Genomic DNA, 13278 nt, shown 5'->3' with positions numbered 1-13278 from the left:
GTTAACCATGAAGGCAATGGCACGTCACATATACATTTAGACAAACAATAACAACAGTTTCATTTATTGTAGTAGTATTTGTCTGAAACTGCCTCCCGAAACGTAGATATTTCAGCTCACTTATACCTAAACAAAATCCTGTACACTAAATTATAAGTATTGTTGTAGTTTTGATTGTGTGGGGGCACACACAGCAACATCAGAATTTGCACATTCACATTTTATCTTGTTATTTTTCTTGATTGATGGTGGTTAAAAAAAATCTGAAGTTAATTACTATTTACTCAGTACTTAAGTAATTATTTCAGTTTGCACTTTTTACTCTTTCTCAGTAATTTTTGGGAGGACTGCTATTTACATTTACTTGACACATTATTATCTAGTAATATTTAGCCACTCTACTCTGGAGCAGACATCCTCTATAGCTACTTACTCTTATGTTTAAAGCACTGCGATTCGCTGGCAACCAGTTCAGGGTGTACCCTGCCTCCTGCCCATTGACAGCTGGGATAGGCTGCAGCACTCCCGCGACTCTTGCAAGGATAAGTGGCGAAGAAAATGGATGGATGTTTAAACCAAAATTTTTGCTCATCAGATCAGCCATTGTCCTATCTATTGCACTGGTCTTTTATATTTTCACATTGAGGTGCTCTGGGTCATGGCTCTGGTTGTGGTCCCAGCAGACCCACAAATCTTTTGTTCCATTGGTGAAAAGAGTCCTGCTAATTCATCTTGTATTAATGAGGAAAGCCAGCTATACATATCTGATTAGTTTACAGATGCTAACGTTGCATGGATTAAGTGGCGGAGTGATGTTAGGGATTATTTGAATGAACAACCCTGAAATTCAGAGATGGCCAATAAAAATGGAAAAATGTACTTAATATTTTACTGGACGATGCATTTGGGATCAGCCACTGAAGTTGGTAAAAGTGAAAAATCAAGTGAGACAAACAATAATTTTACTCAATTCTTTTGCAGAATGAGAGGACTCTTTATGTGGCACATCTTGAAGTACGCACGAGGTGCAGATGTAGATGGCCCTTCCTCAAGTTGGAGGCCAGAAAATAAAGGCAAAGAAATTTCTCTTCTTGTACTCTTTCAGATTTAAAAAAAACAAACATATTTGAACCTTTGTATCACTTGAATATCTGAGTATTGATTGTAAAATAACAAGACACGTTTTTACATGGCATCACTTCTCAATCTCATTGTACCTGTTTATAATGAAAATCCAAGCACCAATTAAAGGTGATTAAGGATAGCGATGGAAATATGTTGACTGGTGCCAGTAGTGTGTTAAGTACTTGGAAAGAGTACTTTGAAAAGTTCATGAATGAAGAAAATGGTAGAGAAGGTAAGAGTAGAAGAGGCAAGCGTGAATGACCGGGAAGTGGCAATGATTAGTAAGGGAGACGTTAAAAAGGCACTGAACAGAATGAAAAATGGAAAGACAGTTGCACCCGATGACATACAAGTGGAGGTATGGAAGCAATTTGGTGAGGTGGCTGTGGAGTTTTTGACCAACCTATTCAATAGAATACTCGCGGGAGAGAAGATGCCAAAAGAATGGAGGAAAAGTGTGCTAGTCCCCATTTTTAAGAACAAAGGCAATGTTCAGAGCTGTGGGAACTATAGAGGAATAAAGTTGATGAGCCACACAATGAAGTTATGGGAAAGAGTAGTGGAGGCTAGACTCAGGACAGAAGTAAGTATCTGCGAGCAACAGTATGGTTTCATCCCTAGAGAGAGTACCACAGATGCGTTATTTGCCCTGAAGATGCTCATGGAAAAGTACAAAGGTCAGAAGGAGCTACATTGTATCTTTGTAGACCTAGAGAAAGCCTATGACAGAGTACTAAGAGAGGAACTGTGGTACTGCATGCGCAAGTCTGGCGGAGAAATATGTTAGAATAGTACAAGACATGTATGAGGGCAGCAGAACAGCAGTGAGATGTGCCGTAGGTGTGTCCAAAGAATTTAAGGTGGGCATGGAAGTGCATCAGGGTTCCGGGCTGAGCCCTTTCCTGTTTGCGGTAATAATGGATAGGCTGACAGATGAGGTTAGACTGGGATTGCCTTGGACTATGATGTTCGTAGATGATATTGTGATCTGCAGTGAAAGCAGGGAGCAGGCAGAGGAACAATTAGAAAGATGGAGGCATGCACTGGAAAGGAGAGGAATGAAGATTAGCCATAGTACGACAGAATATATGAGAGGTGCCGAGGAAGAAGAGTGAAACTCCAGGGAGAACCAATAGTGAGGGTGGATGACTTCAAATACTTGGGGTCAACAATACAGAGCAATAGTGAGTGTGGTAAGGATGTCAAGAAACGGGCCCAAGCAGGATGGAACAGTTGGCGGAAGGTGTCTGGTGTTCTATGTGACAGAAGAGTATCTGCTAGGATGAAGGCCAAAGTTTATAAAACAGTGGTGAGGCCTATGATGTACGGATAAGAGACTGTGGCTCTGAAGAAACAACATGAAGCAGAACTGGAGGTAGCCGAAATGAAGATGCGGAGGTTCTCGCTTGGTGTGAACAGGTTGGATAGGATTAGAAATGAGCTCATCAGAGGGACAGCCAAAGTTGGATGTTTTGGAGACAAGGTTCGAAAGACCAGACTTCGATGGTTGGGACATGTTCAGAGGCGAGAGAATGAGTATATTGGTGGAAGGGTGCTCAGGATGGAGCTGCAAGGCAAAAGAGTGAGAGGAAGACCAAAGAGAAGGTTGATGGATGTTGTGAGGGAAGACATGAGGACAGTGGGTGTTAGAGAGGAGGATGCACGAGATAGGCTTAGATGGAAAAAGATGACACACTGAGGTGATCCTTAACGGGACAAGCCGAAAGAAAAAGATAGTGAAAATCCAAAAGCATTGTGTAAGAGGGCCAGTTTGATATAAAACAATAGGTAGGCGTCCTCACCCAGCTTTCCATCAGTTTGGAAATTGTTGAACACCCCTGATGAAAAACATTGAAAAAATAAGGTTACCATAGATACCCCATCCTGCTCAAGAGCATGTGGTGATTGTCTGCCTACTTTTCCTCTCCATTGGTAAAAGCTCATTCTTTATAAAGATGTCCTTCCTTCCACCTTTTTTTTCTCCAGCAGGCAGCTTTTTTTCGGTTGTAGGTATCGGTGGAAAACAACGTTATCGTGCATCCCTCCCAACCAAAGCAAACCACATGGAATAAAAAGACTGGCATGGTGAATTCCTGTATGAATCCTCTCAAATTCTGACGACCTCTAACTCTGGCCTGTCATTCTCAAAGTCAGGTCACTGTGAGGTTTTGTTTTGGTTTTAGAACCAGTTTGTGTAACAGCCTGCCAGAGAAGTTCAGGACTGCAGACAATGTTCTTGTCTTTAAGAACAGGCTCAAGACTCACCTTTTCAAATGATCTTTTCTGTAAATATTACTTTATATTATATAATTTTATGTGTTATGGCTTCTATTTTTACTTCCTGCTTTTATATTTTAGGTCTTTTACTTATGTTTTGAGCAGCACAGTGGATCGAGTGGTCAGACCGTTGGCCTCACAGTTCTGATATCCGAGGTTCAAATCCCGGTCCCGCCTGTGTGGAGTTTGCATGTTCTCCCGTGCCTGTGTGGGTTTTCTCCAGGCACTCCGGTTTCCTCCCACATTCCAAAAACATGCATTCATTGGAGACTCTAAATTGTCCTTCGGTCTGTTTGTGAGTGCGACTATTGTTTGTCTCCGTGTGCCCCGCAATTGGCTGGCATCCAGTCAGGGTTTTCCCTGCCTTCTGCCCGATGATAGCTGGGATTGGCTCCAGCACTCACGCAGTATAAGGAGGCTCCATAGCTCAGTGGTAGGACCACAGGTTTGGTAAACCAAGCGTTGTGGGTTCGTATACCACTGGGCCTCCACTCCCTGAGAAGGGTTGCGTCAGGAAGGGCATCTGGCATAAAAATTGTACCAAACATATATATGCGTTCATCTGAAATGACATGCTGTGGTGACCCCGAAATGGACAAGCTGAAAGAAACACACGCAGTATAAGTGCCTCATAAAATTATGTTTTGATCATTACAGGTTTCTATAACGTTTTTTTCACATTGATTTTACTGATTAATATTGTTTACTAATATTTTAGGGGGCAGCACGGTGGAGCAGCTGGTAAAGCTTTGGCCTCACAGTTCTGACCCGAGTTCGATCCCGGCCCCGCCTGTGTGGAGTTTGCATGTTCCCCCCGTGCCTGCGTGGGTTTTCTCCAGGCACTCTGGCTTCCTCCCACATCCCAAAACCATGCAACATTAATTGGACACTCTAAATTGCTCTAAAAAAAAGGTGTGATTGTGAGGGCGCCTGTTTGTCTCTCTGTGCCCTGCGATTGCCTGGCAACCAGTTCAGGGTGTACCCCGCCTCCTGCTGGTTGACAGGTGGGATAGGCTCCAGCGTTCTCCACGACCCTCGTGAGGATAAGCGGATAGGAAAATGGATGGATGGATATTTTAGTGTTCTCCAAGGGATACCTCTGCGATGGGCACTGCTTCTGGGGTCCCCGGTCAATGTGTATGCAGTTATTTGCTGTGCCACTGTGCTGCACTGTGGACTCCCCATGCTGGTGGCCCATATCTGCAGCTAATGATTGGGCCCTTGGAGGGCTCCTTGATATAGTGTTCCATCACCTGAATGTTCTCTGCCCAGCCTCACGTTTCGTAGCTCATTTCAGTCCTGTGATATTACCGTACTGTATGTGTGTGAGCTTGTTTGCCTTTGGTCATTATGAGTTCTATTTTTACTTGTGTGTGTGTGTGTGTGTGTTGCATCTGTGTGTCTGTATTTTTATGGACTAGTGCCAAGGGGGGGGGGGGTAATTTTAATTGACGTAAAGCACTTGGCTAGTGAAGGAGGAGGAAGGCAAGGCAATGTGTGGAGGACCCAAGTGCAGGGAAGCAGGGACTCAAAACAAGGAGTAGAGAAATCTCAAAAAACAGTATTTCATTTTCAAAGACAACTTAAAGTAACAACCAAAATACTGAAAGTAATAAAATATGACTTAAATAAACCTCAACTACAAACTTGACAAACTTTGAAAAACACAATGAGCATTTAACCAAAAAGAAAGTGAAAGAAAAAAAAATACACAGACTAACGAGACGAGGATCACCTGCACAGGACATGAGTGGCTGGGAGGAGCTGATTGGTCAACACAAGGGAGGAGGGCAAACACGAACCGACAAAATCAGCTCATAAGACATGGAACACAGGAAAACCAAACCTACCCTACCCAACCAAAATTCAGAACATGACAGCACTTCTGGTTGCATTGTATAATGAAAGGTAAAAAAAATAAAATCCTATTATCTGATGATTGACTTTTATACACTAAAATCACTGATCAGTCATGCGATTGAATAGATAGAAGGCGTGTCCCAAAGTGAGACTCATACTGTGCAACAATGAAATATGTGATGAAGTATGGCTAGTTTTTTAAAGCATGAATTAAGATTAATTGATTCTCAACAAATAGGGCATTTAGAATATAATACTTGAAATGGCCCTTTATTTCTTATGCACACCAGGTGACTTGGATCTTTTCTCAGTGCCCAAAGTATTGGCACACAAATTGCACTGATACACAACAAATGCTCTGAGTAACGCCAGCACACCAGAACTTCAAGGTACATGGACGACTGCATTGTTTTGTCCGGAAGTTTTTTTTTTTTTTTTTTGCCTTAAAAGTGCCCAGTGGGAGCTTGGTATGAACAACTGCAAATTACTTTTGTATATAGCAGTTGCCTTATCCTGTTTGGCTAATATTGCAACAGCTATTTTTGCACAATGTACTTTCAGAACGGATTTATGTATGTCAAGGGGTGATTTGAGTTGTTATTTTTTTTTAATTATTTTTTTTTTAACCAATGTTAAACCGTTTGTATATTTATTGTCCTCTGTTTGACAATGTACTTAAAAGTAAAAAAGGAAAATGTGGGGTTTAAAGGTATTGAGCGATCCAGCATTCCATCCATCTATCCATCCATCCATCCATCCACGGGAGAGTACCTTCAGCAGGGATACCCAGACTTCCCCTTCCCCAGCCACTTCTTCCAGCTCTTCCAGAGTGATCCCGAGGCGTTCCCAGGCCAGCTGATAGAGGGAAAGAGGTTGTTCCCCAAAATCTCTCAATACATGACCACGGTCATCCTCTTCTTAATACAATGTTCTTGGGATGGAACACATCATTCGTCTTCTTCCAAACCCTATAATGGTTGTTAGTGTGAAAATAATCAATAAGCGACTCGAAAAATGTGAAGACAGTGAAGCTGCTCACCAAGCTGCTTGGCAATTTCTCTGTAGCCCTTTCCAGCCGTGTGGAGTTGTACAATTTTGTCTCTGGTGTCTTTGGACAGCTCTTTGGTCTTAGCCAGGTTACAAGTTTGAGTCTTACTGATTGTATGGGGTGGACAGGTGTCTTTATGCAGCTAACAACCTCACACAGGTGCATATGATCCAGCATAATACATGGAGTGAAGGTGGACTTTTAAAGTCAGACAAACAGGTTTTTGAGGGTCAGAATTCTAGCTAATAGACAGGTGTTCAAATACTTATTTGAAGCTGCATCACACAAATAAGTTGTTTAAAAAATCATTCATTGTGATTTATGGATTTGTCTCTTTAGATTACCTCTCACACTGTGGACATGCACCTATGATGAAAATTTCAGACATCTCCATGATTTCTAAGTGGGAGTACTTGCAATATAGCAGTGTGTTCAAATACTCATTTTCTTTACTGTATATACACACACATATCCATCCATCCATCCATTTTCTTAGCCAAATATCCTAACAAGGGTCGGACGGAGTGCTGGAGCCTATCCTAGCTGTCAATGGGCAGAAAGCGGGGTACACCCTGAACTGGTTCTTCACTGTATAACAACTGAGACCGACTGAACAAAAATGCCATTGAAGAGAGAATCATATTCTGACGATTATTTTAAATAACATTGTTATGATGGTGCTAACCAATGATGACAAAAGTACTTACCATGAGTGCGACTTGTCATACGCCGTTAGATGACGCTTCATGCAGGCGTTGAAAATTCCGACCATTTATCGTGAACGTAATTCAATTTGATTTCCCATCCTGACGGTGCGATGGTGAACAGTTCTTGCCGACAAAGGCATGTCTTTTATTCGTTTGATCATCTTGTTTTTATGCGAAGTTGTCAAAGATGTATTATGTAGGACTAGATGTTAATATCCCTCTATTCATGCATAATTTGGCGCCGATGAGGCTCTGGGATTTTCAAATAACTGATGGCATCCTACGGGTTATCAAGTGGGCTTCCTTCCGTCATCAAGGGTTTCGCTGATAGGCCCACGATACTCTCAAGATGGTTCAACAGTGAATCCCAGCGTGCCAGGTTCAACCTCTAGGTGCCATCAAATCTCCCGAAAGCCCGCCTTTTCCACCGCCTTGGCGAGATCTCTGACTGCCTACCGATGGGCCTTCCCTCGGACTCCCATCTCTCTGAGTAGCCTGGATGTTAGCTGCGATGAAAAAGGGGCTATAAACCCTCTGCAGCCAACTTCCACCGGGTGTACGTCTGCTCTCCAACCTTGCTGTTGCACTTCGGCAGCAAGTCCTGCATACCTCAGCTGCTTACGCTCATACACCTCCTCAACTGCCCCCCCCACCCCCCCAGGGTACTCTGAGCTCAATGATGTAGACGAGCTTGAGAGAGGCAGACCAAAGCACTAGATCTGGTCGTAGGGTCGTAGTTGCAATCTCAAATGGAAAGCAGAGCTTCTTGTCCAGGTCTGCGAGCACCTTCTAGTCTCGTGCACTGCCCAGCTGTCCGCTGTCTGGTGGCTTGTTGGTGTGGCTGGTTTGACTCTCCCCCTCCCGAACAAACAGCCTTTGTTGACAGTTGGCTGACACGAGTGGGAGGGTGTTCACCCTCATCCGCTGGTTCTCTAGAACACCAGCGAGACACTTTAGCACTTGGTTGTGCCGCCAGGTGTAACGGCCTTGAGTAATGCTGGTCTTGCAACCAACCAGGATGTGCTTCAGTGTTGCAGGAGTTTGGCACTTGGGATCTTTGGCATACCACTGGTTTAGGTTCATGGGAGAAGGCAAGACGTCATATACAGCTCTAATGGTAAAGCTTGCCCTGAATGCCTCCATTTCCCACACCTCTTTCCAGGTGATCTTATTGCCTCCACTCCTTCCCAGGTGAACCACTGCCCTTCCTTGGCCTGCGACACAGCTTGGGCGCAACTTTGTGCTTCCTCTTGTTGATGTACCTCCTGGACCACCAGCTTGCGCCGCTCAGCAGTAGTGGCCTTGCTCCATACTGGTCTACTGGCCCAAGGCCGCTCCTCCCCTCCTCCACTCAGCCAACGATGTCCTTATGTCTCAGTGCTGCCTTTGCCGATTCAGTTGCAGCCAGCGGTGTCCACTTCCTCCCAGTGGCCAGGATGGGCGCACTCTGGGCGACCAGCGGATTGGTGGAATCTAGGAGCATCATTTCCAGTCTTACTTTTGTGCATTTGTACTCCTCTGCCAATCTGGAAATGGGCAGGTGTAATATCCCTTTACCGGAGAGCCCAATGCTGTTGAGGCACCTGGGAAGGCCAAGGCACTTCTTCACAAAAACATGCAACATTAATTGGACACTCTAAATTGCCCCTAGGTGTGATTGTAAACGCAGCTTTTTGTCTCGATGTGCCCTGCGATTGGCTGGCAACCAGTTCAGGGTGTACCCTGCCTCGTGCCCGTTGAAAGCTGGGATTCGCTACATCACTCTCGTGACCCTGGTGAGGATAAGTGGGTAAGAAAATAGATGGATGGATGGATGTTTTATAATAAATTATACAGGAAATATTGTTTTCGTGCTTACTTGCTTTAGATTTTCTCAGCTTGTGTGATTATTTTGTTTTGTTTTTTTTACTTCCTCAACAACAAAGAAAACATGTTTCTCCATCTTGTTTCTATGGTAACACAGAAGTAAGAGAAGCAGGCAGTAAGATTATGTTGCTTCTTTTTTGATGAAAAGCCAAAGAGATTTATAGAAATTAAAGGAAAACAAAAGCTGTCTCGTGGAGAAAAAAAAGATGGGAGGAAGGAGATCTGTGTAAATAATGAGCTGTTAGAAATGGAGAGGAAAAGTAGGCAGAAAATCGCCACATGCTCTTGAGCAGTATGGTGTATCTATGGTAACCTTGACTGGCTATCAGAAAATTGAAGCACCCTTCTGTTTTCTTCTTACATGTGACTTCGGCTTGTTGACAAACACGTCTCATTTTGTCTTACAATTTAATATTTTACCCTTGATATTTGGATTATGTAGTGTTGCTGTAAAATACACACAAAACAACTGAGTGTACAATAAAGACCAAGCCCTGCCGTGAATACCGAAAAAAAACATGCAGTTGACGTCCCCTGAAAACCTTTAGAATTGCCTGTTTAATCTGAAAATATATCACTATTATTGCAAAAGTGTTATTTCAAAGTTGCATTGCAACATTACGCATTAAATAAATCGCTAAAAGATTATTTGATTTTGAAGAAATGCACAGAAAGTGTGTGTCTATATGCACATGTGGTTAAGACTATCTTTCACAAACAACCCAGGCTGAACTTAGTTACTCTCCCGACATACAAAGATGTTTTTTGAGTCAAGAGCTACCACTTCAACAAAAACCTCCTCTACACCAATTACTACCTTCCTATTACTCAACTTTGATGCCATTTTCGGGCATCTTAGTTACAAAATGAGCACAAAAATATACAAAAAGCTGAGTTTTTCAGGAAATAGATAAAAAGAACGCTTATTTGCGCTATGCTTGTCACATAAGCATAGCGCAAATAAGCAGGGTTACTTTGTACATCCAGGTAGAAAAAAGATTACTGTTCTTGAACTACTATTTAGAACAAGAATCCCAATCAGAATCATTTGTCAAGTATGTCAAAACACACAAGAAATTTGTCTCTGGGAGTTGGCGCCGCTGTAGTACGACAACAGACAGCACTGTGACATAATATTCTTTTGAGACATTAAAAGCACACTATTTTTAGAGTCATTGAGCCATCAAAGGTTATTAGAAATGTGAGTATGCTGGTACAATGACAATTGTGCAAATGATCCACAGTCCTCAAGCAATTGCGATTATTTGCAACAGTGACCATTGTGCAAATGGTGCAGATAGTCCTCAAGCACATGAGTCACCATTGTTGGTCATATGCAGATAGTGCAGAATGACGGGACTACTACAGTGAATACACAAATAATGTAGTACTTTCTAAACAGAGGTGTGCAAAATTGACAGCATGTTACAGTGAAATTTGTCAACTGTTTAAGATGTTAATGGCAAGAGAGAAGTTGTTGCAATGTCAGCTAATTCTGGTATACATTGCTCGATAGTACCTACCAAAGGGAAGGAGCTGGAAAAGGTGGTGAAAATGCATTACATGAATTGAAAATCACGTTTGTTCATCCCCAATGTGTATTTTCACTGCAGAAAGTAGGGCTGGTGCAAATACAGAGAACCACCTGTCTGCGTGACACTCCTGTACAGTATATCAGGGCAACAAAAAGGCACTGGTGGCTTCTTCCAAATGCGCTTGTGTGGTTTGCAGCTGTGGCTGTGTCTGTGTGTGTGTGCGGCTGTGTGTGTGCCGATGGAGGTCAAAGACAGGATTGTTTCGAGAAGAAACATGGAAGCTGTGGAGTGATGCCAGAACAACTCATGGAGGCATGTTAGAACAAAAAGACCACAGTGACGTTCATTTACATTATCACTAATGATGTCAACGTGACCATACATCAAGCAACTCTCCTCCTCATCTGATTGTGCTTGTTGATTTAGCTTTACTACTTTCTTGGCAAGAAGTAACATTTCAACACAGTGTTTTTAGCATTCTATGTAAAACTTGATACAATGGGAAAGAAGGCAAAGCTGGTCGATTGTAAACTGCACAGATTACAAGTTAAAAGCTTGAATAACCTGTAACTTTAAAATTTCTAAGTAATCAAAATCATTGCCCACCCAATGATATAACTGAGCTTAAGTAGACTATAAATCTACAGCATACATGCAAATCAGTGACCTTTTAGCAAATTTCACCGTTTTTAACTCAAAATAGGTCATCTTTGTGAATCGTACAGATTTGATTAGTTTTTCTGAGGGGGGGTGCTATTGATGTCGTCACACGAGACATTCATAGACTGTTTCTACGCCTTCAGTGCTAGCAGCTAGATGCATTCTACACATCCATCATCCACACACAAATGTACAGTAAATGTGTGAATGCTGCTGTAAACATTCACACGTATGTTATCCTTTAGTTTATCCATCCATCCATCCATTTTCTTTGCCACTTATCCTCACGAGGGTCGCGGAGAGTACTGGAGCCTATCCCAGCTGTCAATGGGTAGGAGGCAAGGTACACCCTGAACTGGTTGCCAGCCATTCGCAGGGCAGACAAACAGCCACAGTCGCAATCACACCTAGGGGCATTTTAGAGTGGCCAATTAATGTTGGATGTTTTTGAAATGTGGGAGAAAACCCACACAGGCACAGGGAGAACATGCAAACTCCACACAGGCGGGTCCGAGATTGAACCCGGGACCTCCGAACTGTGAGGCCAACGCTTTACCAGCTGATCCACCGTACCGACGTAAATTTGTACATCAACATGTAAATAAAAGTTTTTCTTCGTGAATGTGTTCATTTTGCCTCATTGTACTCTTCAAAATCTTCCAGATTGCCTAATTTATGTTAAAATGAAAAAGATTCACTGTGGGAGCACGGGATTATCCCGCAGGTCTCCCCTCCAATGTTTTTTCTGTCTCTTTTTTCATGCCTCTAGTGTTTGTATGTCTGCTTGTTAATGTCGCAATGTTCTTCATCGCTGTCTAATTAGGGCTCATATGACGTTTCTAGGGTCCATTTTTGTGGTCGGACAGCAAGTGTCCCTTCACGCTGTGACGCTAATGTGTGGGAAATCAAATGATTCATGTATTGCAATTTCGACGTCTCTGAAAGACGCATGCCCTATTATAGACCCTCTGTGGGATCAGGCATTTTTCTCCAAACCTCTCTTGAGACTCACAAGATAAACAAGCTCATTTTCTATTGTTGCTTCTCACTGTCTTCATATTTTTCTCCCCCACGACTCCAATGTCAAACTTTCTCTTATCCAGTGTTGGGAAACTTGCAGGACTTTGTCATTGTTTCAGTAATAATTTGGAAACTACAGTGGTAAAGAGACTGTGGCCTTTTTCACAGCAACCACTTGCAGCTGGTTAGACTACCAGTACTGCGCTTCATAAACACTGGCTTCATATGCATTGTTACCATATTCATGTGATTAATTTTCATGCTACATTTCTTTCAGTTTAAGAAATTTCAGCCTTTAATTACTTACAAAATTTGTAAACTCAGCTGACAAAAACAAAACCACATTGTTTTTTATTTGCGACAACGCAGCCCAGGGTGCACTTAGTTTTTCCTTTCCATATGACTGGCAGTAAAAATAAACGTCACATTGTGAAGCCAACTGTGGAAGTGTTGTAAAGCGTCCATTTTTTCTTGTTTGCAGCCCACTGGTTACATGGAGATGTCGCTGTCGTACAGCTCAATAGAGGACTTGCAGCTGCTTTCATGGGACAATGCACCAAAGTACTGTGTCCAGCTCAGTTTCCCTGGTGGCACAGTCCTGTTGCAGGTAAAACTTGTTTTTAGCCCGTGTGTGGCATGTGGCAGGATTTGCATGGTTGGTTACTCCTATGACCTGACAAGTTAATGACCAAATTGGAACACACCTCTTCCAAAAGTGGAACCTTTAAAGTTGTCCCCAATATATTCCGTGACGCTGGTTGACTTTTAATCTTTTTTTTCCCTAGTTAAACTGGGTATGTCATAAAACCTGGCAGTGTTTCAAAGAGGACATATGACAGGCATTTGACTTTTTTTTAGTGTCTATAGACAATTAGTGGGTCTCTGGAACCTACCCACCCTTCACATGTAAAATTTAAATTAAATGTTATAAACAACAAATTATCCTCTCGTATTTTAATGACCAAAGAACTTAATAACTATCTAAACTAAAAGATTAAAGCATGCTGTAAGTACCCAGGTAATTAAATGCACTCATGCACTGCAATGGAGACACTGAACACAAAAAATCAATAAAACATCATTTTTGCTTAGCAAGCTGCATGCACACAAAAAGGAAAGGAAGATTAATCTATGAATGAATGTTTGCCTATTCTTTGGCATGTTTGAAACCACAATGCAT

General features: G+C 42.4%; 1 protein-coding gene across 2 annotated transcripts in view; it reads left to right on the top strand.

Moving 5' to 3' along the window:
* The window catches only part of cmip (c-Maf inducing protein), an 85294-nt gene that overhangs the window by 23813 nt on the left and 48203 nt on the right, over window positions 1–13278 (top strand). Inside the window, exons 1-2 of one of the 2 annotated variants that reach the window (XM_061822656.1) lie at window positions 5022–5310; window positions 12580–12705. In XM_061822656.1, coding sequence (XP_061678640.1) covers window positions 12592–12705 — 114 coding nt within the window. In that variant the 5' untranslated portion in view covers window positions 5022–5310; window positions 12580–12591. Of the gene's footprint in view, window positions 1–5021; window positions 5311–12579; window positions 12706–13278 lie in introns of those variants that run through there. The other variant, XM_061822655.1, reaches the window with a different exon arrangement.

This window comes from Syngnathoides biaculeatus, chromosome 6 (assembly GCF_019802595.1).
Source record: "Syngnathoides biaculeatus isolate LvHL_M chromosome 6, ASM1980259v1, whole genome shotgun sequence".
Taxonomy (NCBI): domain Eukaryota; kingdom Metazoa; phylum Chordata; class Actinopteri; order Syngnathiformes; family Syngnathidae; genus Syngnathoides; species Syngnathoides biaculeatus.
This window is presented reverse-complemented; position numbering and strand designations above follow the sequence as displayed.